The sequence below is a fragment of the Leptosomus discolor genome, chromosome 9, assembly GCF_034619465.1.
Source record: "Leptosomus discolor isolate bLepDis1 chromosome 9, bLepDis1.hap2, whole genome shotgun sequence".
Lineage (NCBI taxonomy): Eukaryota > Metazoa > Chordata > Aves > Leptosomiformes > Leptosomidae > Leptosomus > Leptosomus discolor.
In genome coordinates this window covers 45,287,853-45,304,622 of record NC_141399.1, presented here as the reverse complement: position 1 = coordinate 45,304,622, position 16,770 = coordinate 45,287,853, and the positions used below count along the sequence as shown (strand labels likewise).

At 38.6% G+C, this 16,770-nt stretch overlaps 1 protein-coding gene across 1 annotated transcript in view; it reads left to right on the top strand.

Annotated features, from left to right (window-relative positions):
* Positions 1-1,657: 1,657 nt before the first annotated feature.
* Positions 1,658-16,770, top strand: part of AMMECR1 (AMMECR nuclear protein 1) — a 103,298-nt gene continuing 88,185 nt past the window's right edge. The window contains exon 1 of the mRNA XM_086469896.1: positions 1,658-1,829. Within this exon, the coding sequence (XP_086326022.1) occupies positions 1,658-1,829 (172 nt within the window). The remainder of the gene's footprint in view (positions 1,830-16,770) is intronic.

Below are 16,770 nucleotides of genomic sequence, written 5' to 3'. Positions count from 1 at the left end.
TCCTAGAACAACACTTATGAACAGAACAATTTTCTCCAAAGTACCTACAAAAGGGAAGGTCATAGCTAGGCATTCTCAGCTGCCCTTGTACATGTGCAACTTAAATGCCTATTTATTTTCATAGGACAAACGCTTAACTCCTTAGCCCCACAGAACATCACCGTGAGTGTGAAACTACAGCAACCAGTATATATTAAATACACTCACATACGCACAGCATCTTCAAGATAAAATGCCCAGATACTCTTAAAGAAGTATAGCTTCATCGTGTAAAGTCGACAGCCCTATCAGAATGATTAAGTGATCACACACCACTATGGTTGAAGCACATATTTTGTTCTCCCTAGGATGACATTACTGTTTGGCACATCTTAAAAAACTGATTTTAAAATAAGAACAAATTCTGAAGTAAGCGCAATATTCAGCTCTTTCCTCAGATGCACAATTGCTTTCCCAAGCAGCAGCTTCTCATAATCCAGTCCCATGTGGCTTGAATCGAACCCAGTTATAGTATTGAAGCTTTTTCCCTTTTCAGTGTCAGTACAAAGAAAACTGGGGACTAGCTCCTAGTCCATGCTCTGGCAGCTTTAATACTGTCCTAAATAGGTTACTGAGGATTACTTTTGGCACCACTTGGGAAACTTAACTGATGTCAAGCCAATGTACCCAGTTTTGTGCCAACTGCTTCTTGTTCTCTTCTAAATCAGGGAAGTAACATTAAAAAGTGCCAGGCAGCAAGCTGAGGACTGGGGCTAAAGTATGCTACGCTCTAGTGATCCATGTAAGCACAAGGAATCCATAGGAGACACTTACAGACCAGAGCAACCTGGAGTAGTCCTTAAGCTAATGTGTTCTGGGCACAGTATAGAGTAATCAGCGCCTCCTTCAAGTCTCTGCCAAATACTCTGGCAATTCTTGATATTTTGTCCATGAGTCAGTGTTTGCAGAAAATTTCCTAAAGTGTTACGTTATGTTATGTTACGCTATGCTATGTTGTGTTACGTTACGTCTTCCTTCCTTCCTTCCTTCCTTTCTTCCTTCCTTCCTCCCTCCCTCCCTCCCTCCCTCCCTTCCTCCCTCCTTCCCTCCCTCTTTCCTTCCTTCCCTCCTTCCCTCCCTCCCTCTTACTCTGTGGAACCACAAACAGCTTAAAGGAGGTATTTAGCACATACCCTACACAAGACTGAGCTTTCCAGAAGTTAGAACATTGCAGTTTCCAAGACCACTGCAAAACACCAGCTTGCCTGAACTGCTTTGAAATTTAGCAAATAAGGCACTGCTATAAAATATTGTCACTACATCACAGATATTACAGTTGAAAAGAACTTTTTTTGGTCCTATTTCCTCTTCCACCTGCTATTGCAGAACTTTGTTCCATGCTGAACTCTTAAGGGTTAACCGGCATTGGGTGGAGGAGGGGGAAATCAGAGGTCAGCTCATGTTCTGATACCAGTGAACTCACAAGTTACTCCTTAAGCATGTGGTTTCATCCTAGGTTCTTCCTGCCAGCAATTTCTCACTTTAATCATACACCCACAGCAACCCAGATCTTTAAATTCAGCAATTCTTTCTCAGGTTTCAGCAAGTCATTGGCAGCCTGAGCTATTTTTGGGATATTTTCTCTACTGCAGATGCAGCTCAGGAAAACGCAGGGAGCATGCTAAAGACCTGCAGCTATTTGCCTTGTACAATTTGCTCATTTCTCTTTATTTCTCTGTTTTCCTGCACTGATCACTTAAAGGACAATCTCTCTTGCAAACAAAATCCCCGGAGCCTGATTAGAGGGACTGAAGGCTCCCAGACACGGATTGCCTGCCAGCCACAGCACGGTAAGGACATGGACACTTTTGGCTAGCCTTGCATTGCAGCTTTTTAAGCTTTGCTGAACGTTTATTTGTGTCCATCGCTTCCAAATCAACACTGCTGGCATGGCAGGCAGTCTCCAGCTCCTGGTCTCCATTTTCATTCCCTAAAATCCTCAGCACTTGTAAGTAACACATTTATACTGACCGTCTCTTTGTGTGTTCTGGAAATCAATGACTGACACTAATTTTGATCAGTTCCAGGGGTCGGGTTTTTTTCCTTACATTTTAGCATCTTTTGGAGATCTGTAATTTGTAATCCTGATTGAAAGTGTGGATATTTCTATTGCCTGATCTTCCCTATTTTAAGTATATTGTTAGTCTTATTATTTAGCTCAGCAAATTATTCAAATCAGGGAATGGGTTTATGTACGGTAGATGGAAACATTATAAAAAAGACCTGCTACCGCTGATTTACAGTTATATACATAGCTTTCTTGTCTTGTCTACCGGCTCTGCTATAATACCTTTAAGCTGCCACATAGCAGTGCGCTAACACTACAAAGACATATAAAGCATAAACCAATGCAGGAGACCAAGCTGTACTAAGAATGAATAGGTTTTATCATGCAGGGGGTTTTTTTGATATGCTCACAGAAACGCACCAAGTAAGCTCTTCAAGAACGTTGAGATTCCAATTTTATAGGACACACTATGTTATTGAAATACTTGTAAAAATAGTTTAACATCCTCAGGGACATTTTACTTACACATACTACTGAAGGAAGATGAACACCGTTCATGAGTAATGAATGAATAAACCAAATTCTGGGAATCTCTGGTGATGTTAAAATAAAACCACATGCTGAAGAAACTGGAAAAGGTTTTCTTTTGGTCCTTTCCGGTACTTCAGGCTTTTTAGAAAAATTGGAATTGCTTTATGCTTTATCCTGTCGTGATCAGTAATATGATGATTACAGAGAATTCCCTGGGGGCTTAATGTACATCATCCAAGTATTTGACTGCAACTCAGCGTTTGTTGTCCTATTAAGAGAGGCTTTAGAAAGCCTGACTTTGCACTAGAGGTAGGGAGGCCTTCAGATAGAATAAGCAATCAAAAGCTACCTGTGTCTGCTGCCAGAACAGACGAGAGCATGCTGTATAACTGTAACCCCATAATATTTCCTATCAAAATGCTTAGACACTACAGTCTGCAGCAGAAACAAAAGTTAGCACGGCCTTTGAAACAGTATTTGAGGAACTTATTCAGACTTCACCTTTCACCTTTTCAATATGGGAGAATTTTTTGTCCTTTTCCTAGCTTGCAAATCTTTCTTGAGTGATTCCTAAAACCGGTTGGAGGGATAGGAGAAATGCTATATATGCACATGAGTGGACTGAAGGTCTTTAAGGATTCATTTTCAGTATGGGAAAAGTTATGATGTTGATATGCAAAGAATTAAGGGGGGGGGGGGGGGGGGGGGGGAAGCCATGCAGGATATAATGACTTACAGCTCAGAGCACTAGAAGCAAAAAGTGAAAACTTCAGCTGGTATCAATAGATTTAGGATCAGGCTCTGAAAGTGGTATTTTTGCTTCCGAAAGCCTCTCATCAATTTTGAGACAATTTCTATGATACTGTCTACGTTGCTTCTGAACATAACACTGATCTCTGAGCCTGGATCTCTCCTCTCACTGACAAATCTCTATCTCAGTTTCACTGAAGTCACTGATACTAAATTAACTTAATGAGAAATAAAAATCAATCCTTCAGTCCTTAGTCCCATTTTATACTCAATCCCAAATGTTAGCTCTCAGCTTGCCAGAAATCTTAAGTCTCGACACATTTCCCGGAGACCACAGGAAGAAAGAAATTATTAGAGCTGGATGTGTTTTGCTAGAAGTTAGCAAAGCATTTGATTGCTTACTGTTAACAGAGGAACTGATATGTCATTAGACAAGTTACAAGGCATGCATGTAAATCTAGATTGCATATTTCTGTCTCTAAAAAAAAAGTTACTCTCAGTCCATACAGAAGTTGATTGAAGGAAGTTTTACAGACAGGATAGGTCTGTGCAGAACTGACTGTTTCAGGAATTCAGTGAGATAAAACTCAATACAGTGATACACCTGTACGGATAACCATTCAAGTGGTGCTTGTTTGAGCTCATTTTAGAAAATGTCATACTAAATCGTGCCATTGATAAAAATTATTATTAGAAAGACAATGCATGTTATTTCACAATTATGTGCAGAAAGGAAATAATCTGAATAATGAAAAAGCAGATGCCATCTAGTATATATTAACTTTTTATTTTTAAAAGAAACTGTTTCACAGGAGCTCTCTGGAAGTTGAAAACCCCATCTATGTTAGCAGAGGAATGTAGACCGTGGGGATTAGCAGCTCCCCAGACATTCCCAGCTGAGGATACACTTGTGCTATGTTAATACACAGGGCGGGGGGTTGTGCATATACATTAAATCAGCCACACACAAGATACTAAAGATTAACTGACTCTGCGAATGTACTAATTTGTAATTCAGCAGCAGCTACGATGCCAGGCACTCCATAACTCATACTTGATGGTCCTTGCCTAGAGACAAGTGTATATAAAGGGCTAATGGATATCAATAAGGGCAATGGCTTAAAGTGGAATCCATGCTGACATAGAGTAGAACTTGTTCTAGAGTCAGAACATGAGTCAAAACCACAATTATTCCTTCACTTGAACAATCATACAAGTCGGTCCCTCCAATTTTCATTACATCCTCAGACACACACTAAGGGTACAATAAATTATTGTCCATGAGCACAGCCATGGTAATTGGCCAGTTATATTCTCTTCGCCTCACTTGTTTTTTTAAGTTTACTCTTCTCAATTTTAGTTTAAAATTCAGTTAAAAAAAGGTTTAATTGGTCCTGCACTGCTCTGTAAATGGCTAGACTAAAAGCATCTATAGTCTCAATGGCTCCATTGACATGCAGTAACTTACTACATTGCAACAACCTGATCAGATGGCTGAGCCCTTCATTAAAATTGAAGGAACAGTTTTATTTTTCCTGGCTGTCACTTTGCACCAGACTAATTCTATTAAATCCAGTTGAGGGACTGGGTTGAAAGAGGAATCATCAACAAAATGTGAATAGTACAAGAATTCCTCAAGGACTAGGTCTGAATTTTAATAGTCTCATAGAGCAGGGCTCTGCAACAGAAACCTGACAAATTTTGCTGGTGATATGTTGGGAGGCAGCATCAACTTAGAGAAGGAATATCAGAGTAACAGAAATGAGAGGAAATGTAGCAGAAATTTAAGGCTCATCGGAGGCAGGAATAAGCAAATGAGGGAACAGCTAGAGCAGCAAGCTGCAGACTTGTGTGTGAGGAGGTAGGCGCTATCTTGGCTAGTCTGAGTAGCTCAGCTTTGTCTTCTCCGTAGGTGCTGACCTCTGGCAGCACCAGCACTCCCCAGCCTTCTCTCAGGTGGCAGCAGAAGCATGAAGATGCTCTGCAGCCCATTTCTCTCCGATCCTCCTGTCTCCATTTCTTCCCAAATCATCCCACAGCAGGAGTAGGCCTTGGCTTGCTTCTGGCTCTCACCTCAACCTCAGCCTCTGCCTCTGATAACAGCTAGAGAAGCACAGGGAGGTAGTAAGGGCTACCTGGGAAGGATGAAAGAGGGGCTACAGGGCCTGGACAGCTGGGTGGGGATGACACAGGAATGAAGATGTAACAGGACATCCTGTGGGGAGTGGGGGAAGAGACAGGTAGACAGCAAAATGCAGCTGCTTCCACCCACCACTTCCCAATGTGATACAGCTGAGAAAAAGAAAAATCCATTTTACAGTATGCCACTAAACACAAAGACACTAGAGAAAGTATAGCACTGAGACCCTGTTTGGAATATTATATAGTTCTTGTCACAATACAGAAAGATCAATACGCATCATAACAATGAGCCAGGAATATGAATACTATTGGTAAAGACATCATCAGGGAAATTAATTATTTAAGATGTATGACAATGTTGGCCCAAGAACAAACAGATATAAATCCAGCAGAGCAAATAGAATTACAAGAATACACTGAAGCAGCGAGACAGGAGCAAGAATCCTAACTGCCTTTTTTTTAAGATGGAGCATGATCAATTACCAGAAGCATTATATGTTTTTGCAACACTATAAATGCTCCAGGGCTGTTTTCTAGGTCACTGTCATACATGTTAATATAAGTGAGATAAGAATCAGTTCCTGGATGTAATGCATGGATGAATGTAGAGCTGCTATAAATTAGCAGATGTTGCTTCTTTTGACATCACTTGTGTCTCTGTATAAAGACTAAGATAACATTGATGTGATAATATCAGCCTCTTTAAGACACACAAGTGAACTTTGACTTAGAGAAGAACGAATGGAGCAAACTTGGCTCTTGTTGATATTCTGAAGAATCTAGGAAATCTGTTCTAAGGCTGCACAGATTAGAGTATGTTGAATGTATTTTAAGTGTAAGGCTGCCCTCACTGTAGAGGGAGGGGAAGACTGAGAGTATGAGACCCTTACTTCCTTTTGTCCCAAAAGAAAATTAAATTGATTGCCACACAGACAAGAGACAGAAACTATAGTATAGATCTTGACTGACTTGTCTGTTCGACACCAAACCAACAGACCTCAAGCACCAAGGCTAACATTTTTGTCAAAACCATGTCAGAGTATCATAACTCAGTTTCTGTGTAGATTCTACAACTGCCATATAGATTACAGTATGTTTGACTTGTATACTTCAGAGGTCTTTTCACGGGCTGCAGTATCAATAAAGAGAAGGCTCTAAGTAGCCTTCAACAGAAATCACCATTTCCATTGCAATTAATCTTTAGAAACGGATGGCTGTTCTTTTCAAATTAACTTTTGAAAGATATTAATTCCTAAAACTGGAACCAGTCACTGCAAATTCCGTAATATTCAAGTATTTAAATTATCTTAAGCTTGTAAGGCAGTGAGCTCTCACAGAGGCAACAGGACAATATATCAGAGACACCCATTTAAAGATGACATGTCTGAGGCTACATAAAACAGCGGCTGCAAGAAACAGTTCAACTGCAGTCACTGGGTAATTTTACCTTAACTGCAATGAAAAGCAATAAATCCATTGGATGAAAAGACTAGATTTCTGGCATTTAAGATATCTAATTTGTTGCCAAAAAAAACAAGTAAAATTTCTGAAACAGGTAAGCTGGATACTTTAAAATGTTACCTATATAAAGACTGACTTAGTTGAATCACTTAATAATTTTCCTTAAAACTAGTTGAGAAAACAAATCATCGTCAAACTCATTTCATGAGTTTCAGTGATAACTTGTATCTTGCTTTGTAGTCTGAGAGATAGATATAATCCCTGATACCCTCTTTTGGCATTCTAGACATTGGCTCCAGTTAAACACAGTTTCAACAGACTCCTTAACCTTCCCCATCAAATCAGTCAATCTTTCCTTAACAGCTCCAGTGGATATTTCTCTAATCTTGCTGATTTTTGATTCACTTTACTACCTATGATGATCAGGCCAGTAATCGTAAGAAGGAAAACAATTAGCAAAGGCATCTAAAAATTACATTCGTTCTTGAAAGTCCAAGCCCAAGTCACTGAGGGAAGTCACTGACAGATACTAATATCTGCTGACATACAGCAGACTCTGACTTTTCCTCATTATGCACTATCATTTCCTCTGCCACATCCTAACTAAATTAGTAACTAAATTCACTAACTTTATCTAAAGCTAGACAAAGTATATCACCGACTCTATCTAAAGCCAGACAAAGCATACAAACTCAAAGAATATAATATATCAATGCAGCAATGGTCTATTAAATGTAAATACTACTTTTAACAAGGATAACAACTGCAAGCAAAATTCATCTCTCGTTGACACTATCTCACATTTATCCCTAAATCATTTATGCTGTGACTATGTCTGTCTTGATGATGCCAGACACAGTATTCAGCTGTCAATCCTCAAAACCTGAAGGTATAAAAGGGTTGAAATGAATCATTTTTCTGTTTGCAAAGGGAAAACAAAAGGCCTCAGCTGGGAAAGAGAAAAGAGATTTTACCACTAAGTATGAGAAGGTCTTCAGATAAGACACTGATCTAGTCATATTTATGTCTAATAATTTCACCATTTTAGACAGAAACAAATGATATTTCAGCCTTGCAGAGCATGCTGACATCACACAGCCCCCAAATTTAGTTCTTTCGTCTAGTTTGTCTGTGCTGGTGTTATTAATAGGCACACTAAAATGGGAACTTCACCCTGGCTCAGCTTTGACTCACTGAATGGCCTTGGGCATCACATAACCTCTGTCTCCAGTTCTCTATCTGCATAATGTGTTTGTCTATCTAGTGACTTCACAGAGTCATGGGGCAAATAAATGAGCCACTTCACAGAACTTTTAAACTGCAACACATTGGCTTCCCTTATCATCCCTGTGCCCTTTTATAATATATTTCCTGAACTTTAACATCAACTTGCCTTTTTCATGAAGGCAACCAAACTATTTAAACAGAAGGAAGAACTATTTAAAACTTCCAAATTAAGCCTCCTAGGATTAGTACCTTGAAGTAAAAGAATGGAACTACAGCCACATAACAAAGCTTGTAGTCTCACTGCCCAAAATATCTTTATTTGATCAGGTTTTTAAAAAAGCTCTTCACTGTCCAGGGGAAGGGCAAGAAAGAAGAAAGATTAATCTCTCACCGTGTAAAGAAATAACAGATAATGTGATTAGTAAAATCTGCACTGCAAAGTATGGTCAGATGGAAGAATCTATCAACCAATCTCCACTATTAAACTGGCAGTGAAAAGAGCTGTATTATTTTGGAATCCAAACTGGCTCTGAGTGCAAGACAGTCGTATTCATTTGACTGCACCAGAGGCCATAAATCCGCACTGTAGCTGAGATGACTTGCCCAGAGGTAATTGAGATAGTTACATGCTTAGCTAATCTTTTTCCTGTTGTTCATTGAAACTATTCAAATTTTCTAGCCTTCTCAAGATTGTAAGTTCTCTGCTCTGTGTCTGACCCTTTCAGTCTTAAAGACAGAAAGACCCCGTCCTGTCAAGGAAGCCCCTGAGGGGACTTTTAAGACATTGACATGCAATACTCAAATGTTCATTTATTTATAATGGGAGTCTAAAGTAGAGGCAAAAATAAATTATAGAGTCATCTGACTTAGTTCAAAATGCAAAGATGGACAAAGCAAGCACATTAATTATCAAAAGGTGAATAGTTCAACACTGATTATTGCATCATATGCCAGGAGACAATCTCCATGCTGCAGCTTTACAAAGTCCAGACATAGGGTAACAACTGGTGCCTCATTTGATACAAGTGTCTGAATCTTTCAAGGTGGTATTTTTTGGATGCCCACTCATCCATCATTTTCCTATTTTTTCTTATGAGTTGATTTATTCTTTGCCAGGATTAAGGTCTAGATCAAAAATGAACAGACAGTAATGTAAAGGAATATTTATAATCCTGGGATACATGTTGAACAGTGTTGCCTTAACACTGAGCAGTGAGTTGTTCCCCAAAGTTAGCCCCTCTCAGCTATGCTAACCAGGAGCATGGATCTCCAGATAGCACAGCTCCCAGAGAATGGTAAATGCCGTTCCATTTCTAATTGTATCACTACAGAACAGTAAGAAAAAAAGAACGTATTACCCAAACAGGGCTGCATGTAGATATGCACGAATGCATAACAGATGCCTGGTGTTGGAAGTACCTCATCCACTCCACAAGAAAAAAGAATTCAGAGCTCCAGTCAAACTCACAGCTTGTGTCCTTATTGAACCTGGTAACAGGACAAGAAAAAAACCCTCTAAAGCTGATCTAATCACTAATAACGACATAACTATTATGACATAACCATGAATTTATGATATATCTAGGCTGACAGTGCTATTTTAGGATAACAGTTCAAACGAGGATGCAAAAACCCAAAGTCTAATTCATTCCCAGTGTAAACTGGCAGTATCCCCGTTGATTTCAAGGAGAGATTTACTTGTTCACCCCAGTTGTAATTTTGGGACAGCGTCCTTCCAATATTTAAGATTGAGTTGCACCAGCATAAAAACTACTCACTCTTGAATCCAAAGCAAGCATCTCCAGGGAGTTGGGGGAAAGGCATTTTTTCATGTAACTATCTGCATTTAGACAGAACATTTAGATTTACTGTTATTGGAGTAACTTACCCACATAAAGAGAAAAGTTCTTTAAAAATAAAAAACCTCATAGGCAGAGCAGCCAGAGCCAGTCTAAAATACTTACGTGACTCTTTTATATCCAGATAACCAGAAAGCAAGACTCAAAAGTTCCTTAATGGTTGAGTAAAATAAAGTTTAACACACAATTTCATGGTAATGGCTCTGAATGTTAGACGAAAAAGGCACAAATCCTTAGCAAAAAGAGCATGACGGATAATGGGAAATTTGGGTACATAGAGCACCCCACCATGATCCTGACTAGCAGACAGGTTTACAGCAGAGGAAACCCGCGGTTATGTTAAGCTGAGGAAAGAATATTCCCTGAATAGAGAATAACGAGGAAGAAAGAACAGGCAGAGCCTTAAGTACATGTAATCTGCCTGGGTTGTGTAAGCAACAATAATAAATTCAAACATGAAATTGAATTAAATGTTTCTACTTTTTTGTTTTGTGGGAAACAGAATTTTGTTTTCATTGTGATGCAACCATATGAGAGTTTCAAAACAGGAAAATTTCCTGAGGAAGGGAAATTTTGAGTTGTGCTATGCAAATTACTTCAGTCATGTTAGTGTCTGAATTGCAATAAAACACAAAAAGATACTCCACGCACAACCTGAACTGTAACAGCAATGAGGCTAAAGGATCTGGAGTAGCCAACAGCCAAACCAAGAACAGAAAGTTCTTGATCCTGGAGAAAACACTTCACCACAAGTCGGGCTATCTTTATAACTGCTGGGATGATAAAGAATATATTTAGATACTTTATTATCTGAGGGATTTTGCCACAGAGTAGCTCTATGAAGGCAAAAATTAAGAGAGAACTGAGGCAGCCAAGTGGTCCATTATGTCTTCTCAGAAGACTAAACAGTGAATCATTTATGATTAGTTCAATAAGCAAAACTACTAGTTTCAGACCTTAGCTATAAATACATTTCAAAATATGGTTATTGATTTACTATTTAGTGATGGTTGGTTAAAAGACGAGGTTACCCAAGATCTGTATCCACTACCATTAAAGGATAAGTGCCTAGGACTTGTGGATGGGTGCTGTTCATTGTCTTTGATATATTGCATAAATACTGTGGCCATACATCAATGACTCAGGTCAGGGTGCGTTGCTCAAAACTCTTTACAAATGTTGAGGAAGTGAAATCCCTGAATCAGTATTTTATATATTGAAACATAAAAAGAAATACAAGTTTTATAAAAGCACAGGACTTAAATAGTTTCTGAACTGCTAGGTTAGTTTCAATAATGGTCACCTAAATTTTCATCCGCTGTAACTATTGCTTCGCATCAGAAAGAAATCGACTGGGCTCCATTGCCTAAATGGCACTGCAAGTTTCTGCCACTAGAGTGTGTCAAGGCATATGTGAGGACTAAACCTCTTCGTACTCTATCCTCAAATTCAAACTACTACCACAGCACTGGACAAAGACAAGCAGCTTGAATGTGCCATTTCTCTGATTTCCTGCTTGACTACTAGAACTTGTCTTAAAGGTTACACTACGAGAAAAGGTCTTATCTCATTACTCTGCTTATGCTGGACACAGGGATTTTCATACAGACACTGAACACCACAGGCATCCAGAAACAGTCCAGCCAACGTTAAGATCCATTACACTGTGCCTATGTTTTCAGCTCAATGTCAATGAAATATCCCTTCCAGGCTAAGACTCTTACTTTGATGCAATACAATAACCCTGTTATTTTGTACGGAAAAGTCAGCACATCCAGTCAATGTATGTAAATCTGTCCCTCCCTGATGGATATGTGCAGTTGAACAGTTGCAGTAAAATTTGAGAAAAAAAAAAACAACCCACATACCTATGCAAAAACTGAAAATCTGCTGTTGTGCTGAGAATGGAGATGCTTTGCTGTATTTAAGAAATCAATCTGAAGAGAAACTATAAAAGCCCCTCTCTTTGATAGTAAAAAAAAAATCAGAACAGTTAAAATTAGAAACGCGTAGGCATACATCATTGCCAGTATCAAACAGAATATGTTGAAATGTACACATTTGGAAATGCTAAAAATCAGGTTCTGCCTCCGTACTTTACTGAATCAAGGTTCGGCCTCTTCTTCATCTGTAAAACTGCACTTGCAGAGCTCCGTTCCTCTCTCTTTTTGCTCATTTCTGTCTTTTCAGACTTCAAACTCTTGTTAGCTGTTTTCATTACAGAGGCTAGCTGAAGTAATAGTTTTTCATCGTCCATTGTGTCACCTTCTTGCTAAAGATTTTAGCTACTAGACCAACTCTATCAACTTTTCTTTAAAATACATTTAAAAAAAAAAAAAAAACCAAAAAAAAACAACACCCAAACAACTACCATATGAGAGACAGGAATCCTACACACAAATCTGTAGTCACGTAAATGCTCAAGTGGTGTTCTGATTGGAGACATATAGCACTTGATTTTATTATCTACAAAAGTAGATATAGGAAGGGTCTGCTAAGCCTTTCTTGGAAACTGTATCAGCTTTCTGAGCTTCCAAAAGTCCACAGTTGTAGAGACAATGATGACTGAGCAAAACACCTTCTGAAATCCTTAAGGATCCTTCCAAGTCAGCCACATAGGGTCAATACAAATAACGGGAGAAGAACCCCAGATAGGAAGATTTAGCCTATGAGCTGCCCAGATTAGCCTGAGAAAAAGAGAGTCTGTCTGGGCACCTGGAGTTCCCATCACCTGCTCTGTAACTTTACATGAAAATTTTAAATGTCATATTTATGTGAAATGAACTGGTGGCTGACAAGAGAACAAGGAACATGAAAGAGAAGAATAGGAACACAAAGTGTAAGGGAAAGATCTGTGACCAATAAGGTCTCTTTACTCAGTGTATACCGAGCTAATGATACAGTAGGAAGGTATCCCACAATCACATCAGAACTAAGAGACCTTTCTTTTCATGTGTAGCCTGCTGAAACCACAAATCCTTTGCACACTACATTTCCATCCCAAAGAACAAGAGTACAGCACAGGCAGAGTATGCAGCAAGGCTGACGGTCTAACACTGGTACAGCACGAGGGAGGAACCATTATCCTTACACACTAACAGAGGTGGAAGCACATGTCTTTTCACAAGTCACCTGAAAATTATCAGGACAGTGTCTCATGAAGATTTCATAAATAGAGCTGAGCAAGTGAAGTTTTCTCCAGTTCAATAACCAAACAGTCAGAAAGAAGCAAGCAGAAACTTCAGTTCACATAGAGCTCACACAGAATATTTTTTTTCTTACCAAATAAAAAACTGGTAATTTTAATTTGAGGTAAACCTGAAACATCACATTTAATTAAAAATTAAATGTTTCATGCCATTTCTTAAAACAATATATCTTACTTTTTTTTTTATTTAGACTAATTTTGAAGTGGAAGATCGTATTCTAGTTTCAAAATATGGAAAATATCATTTTAAGCATGTTAAAATATTTCCTTTAAAAACTGAGAAAATGTTTTCATATTTTTCCTATTCTTTCATGTGAAACTATTTGTCTAGTTCAACGTAATCTCAAAAATGGCCCCAGTTCTTTCAAATCTCTGTTATTCTAGGAATTTAACGATCATTCAAAGTTTCTGTCCAGCTCTATTCATAAATACAAGCAACATTTTGGTCCTACAATCTTGGGAAAGGAAATATTCAAGAGCCTTTCTAAAATACTTTGCTGTTTCCTGCCACTCTGCCCCTAGTTGATATTGCCTGTACCCTTGGGCAGTGGTAGCTACCCTCACCAGGGCAGAGTCCCTCATTAAACATTTTCTAGAATTAGAGTGTGAAGGCTAGAAAGCAAACTTGCTGCTTTTATAAAGAGGGAAGAACACCCAGGAGAAGGTATTTAAATCATGTCCTGAGGCAGAAATGGAGTTGATTTATGTCAGGGATTATTTTTATCTCTCCAGTCAACTAGAAGTTATGCAGCAAAGTCTGCATAGGCACAGACATGCAGCACTGTTTTGTACCAGACTCTGACAGTGTTTGAAAATAAAGAAAACTTCTCAGCAGGCGGAGTTCTGCCCTTCTGCAGCCCTTCACACAGTGGAAGGGTTTCCCCAGGCCCCACCACCCGGGAGCTCCCTCGCCGCTCAGGTAGGCACCAGAGCTCCCCAGTTTGCACGGCTCAGGCAGTACAAGACAGACTTCGCTTGCAGATTGCCAGAGGAAGGAGACTGTTGAGTTTGGCACCTGCAGCTGCCATGCCACACTTGTCCTGGCGTAACGATAACAGAAAAATGGGATGGTTACGGCAGAATCACTCGCACGCTGCCACTAAACTTCTCTAATCCCTGCTGAGATCAGGATAGTTGAACCATGAACACCTGGCATCTTTCTCCCTCCTGTTTCGGCTGGCTCTGACACAGGAAAGAATATATTCTTCCACCCCTAAGACCTCAACCCAAAGCCCATGACCTTTCTGTTGATTTCAAAAATCCTAGCCAATCCTCTCTGCAGAACACAACAGGAAAACAAAACCAAAACCCCACAAGTGTGAAATTAACTCTGGAAGAGGAACAGCTATTTCCTCAAGACTCTTTTCTTTGAAAAGAGGCAGTGTATTTACTCAGTTTTTACCATGTTTTTAACATGTAGAGGCATATATTCAGTTGTCTGAAAGAACATGATCTAAAACATTAAATCTCTGCATTTAATTTTCATGGGTAGAGCAGGAAAATCAGTAGAAAGCTGCTAGAATAAAAAAAAAAAAAAAAAAAAACAGAGCAAATGTTTCCAAGCAGCCTACTAAAATAAATAAATTACTTGGATTTTAGAAGTATCTTGCAGTGTTCAAAACACAAACGTGGCACCACATTTCCAGTGCTTGCAAGCAAGAACAAATTCACTATAAACTAACATAAAACTACATTTTCCCGTACACTGGCGAACAAGCAATGATGTGCAAGCTCATAAATAAGAAATTTAAATGCATTTGTCTGTTAATAAATGTAACGATGTATATAGCTGAATTTTAACCATGTAATAAATATAGTTCCTAAGTTGCAGAGGGTAAGGAACTTATTGGATTCCCCTTGGAATCCCCCATAATCTGTTGGCTATGAGTAGCATAATGTACATTCCCTAGAACTGAGGAAGGATAACACTCTGGAAAAGGAGGGAGTTACATCCAGAGGCCATCAAGTAGCTTGAACTTTATGATGAGGAGATTTTAATCTTTTTTCTCCTTCTTTTAAATTTTCTAAGTAAAAATACCACTTATTTTAAGAGACACGCAGACACCCCCCCCCACCCCACCCCCCCCGCCTCTTGGAAAAAAATACAATTGAGAATCAGTGAGATATATTATAAAGAAAAAGATAATTATCAAAACAGTAGTTAAAAGGAATAGTTCCTAGAGCAACACACATCCTTTAATCTCTTTAAAATTTCAGTGAGTACATCTTCACAAGAGCTAAGATGTGATTTTACATTATTTAATAGAAGTGTAGAGATGCAGGGGATATATATGTTTTCCTAACGAACCTATCTCTTGAGTTCTTGACATTTTGAATCTGAGCAGTAAAAAACAGTGGCACGTAAGATGGGGTAATGCAAAAATAAAAAGTTTTTAAAAGAAAAAAAATCTGTACATGTTTTCCACTACATACGTGGTATATACATCTTACAGTCACAAGCTTTATGCTTTTCTTGGCATAAATTTTTATGGCAACATTACGTGGAAGTAGAACAGAAAGATTATAACATGCATTACAATCTTTCACATATAAATAATGCTCTGTCAACTAAAATAAAAAAAAAAAGTTGAGTCCTATATTATATTTGGTTATCTTTTTCCTGTTATGAGAGGAACCTCCTATCATTCCTATGAGATAACAACACATCTCATAATATGACATAATAAGAGCAGATGAAATTTGCACAGCAGTTTGCAAGAAAAAGAACCGCATTTAATCTCCATTTCACGTAAACAAAGCTGATAATAGCAAACCTTCTGGTGAATAAATTATTAGCAATTAGCCTTAATTTGGGCAGTGCACACTATCAGAGCATTTCAGTGGTAGACAAATGCAACTGGAGAGAGGTTTGTTCTCTAGCAGTAAAATAACAGGCTGAGGTCACTTTAAACAAATGTTTGAAATGCAGTGTATTATTAGTATTTCAATCACTGTCAATTGCCTTTACTTACTATAATTATTGTTTCATAAGATCTAGAACAAACATGTTTTGCTATCTGCTGCAAGACAACATATTACAAATTAAGGTGATTCAGATTGAGACTTGTCTTACTGTAAGCACGTTCTGAAGCCAAGGCTTTAACCCTAATATAAATTATTTAAATCTCCTCACAACTGTACCTCTTTCCTTTAAAAAATAAAGTAAATCTTGTATGAATTTTGTCCTTCCTTCTCAGAGACGGCTGCTCCTCTGACTCTCTTAGGTGAGTCTCTCAGGACTCACCCATTCCAAGTATTAATTCCTTTCTACCACTTTTTCTTTCCTAATTTTCCAAAAGGAATCTTAGTGACCACAGTTGTCCGATTTTGTCAAAAGTAACTAATTTACGGCTTCCTACAAGCTTTGTGGTGTGGATTCCGTTTTTCCACAGAAGGGTGACCAACAGGCCACCCTGTTTCACCCAGCAAATTAAAAGCAAACTTTGGAATAACTAACTTGCAATCTAACATGTTGGTAGTGAAAAGAAAACTACCTGATAACATTTCTCATAATAATTCTTGGCACAGTGATGTTGGATCATCAC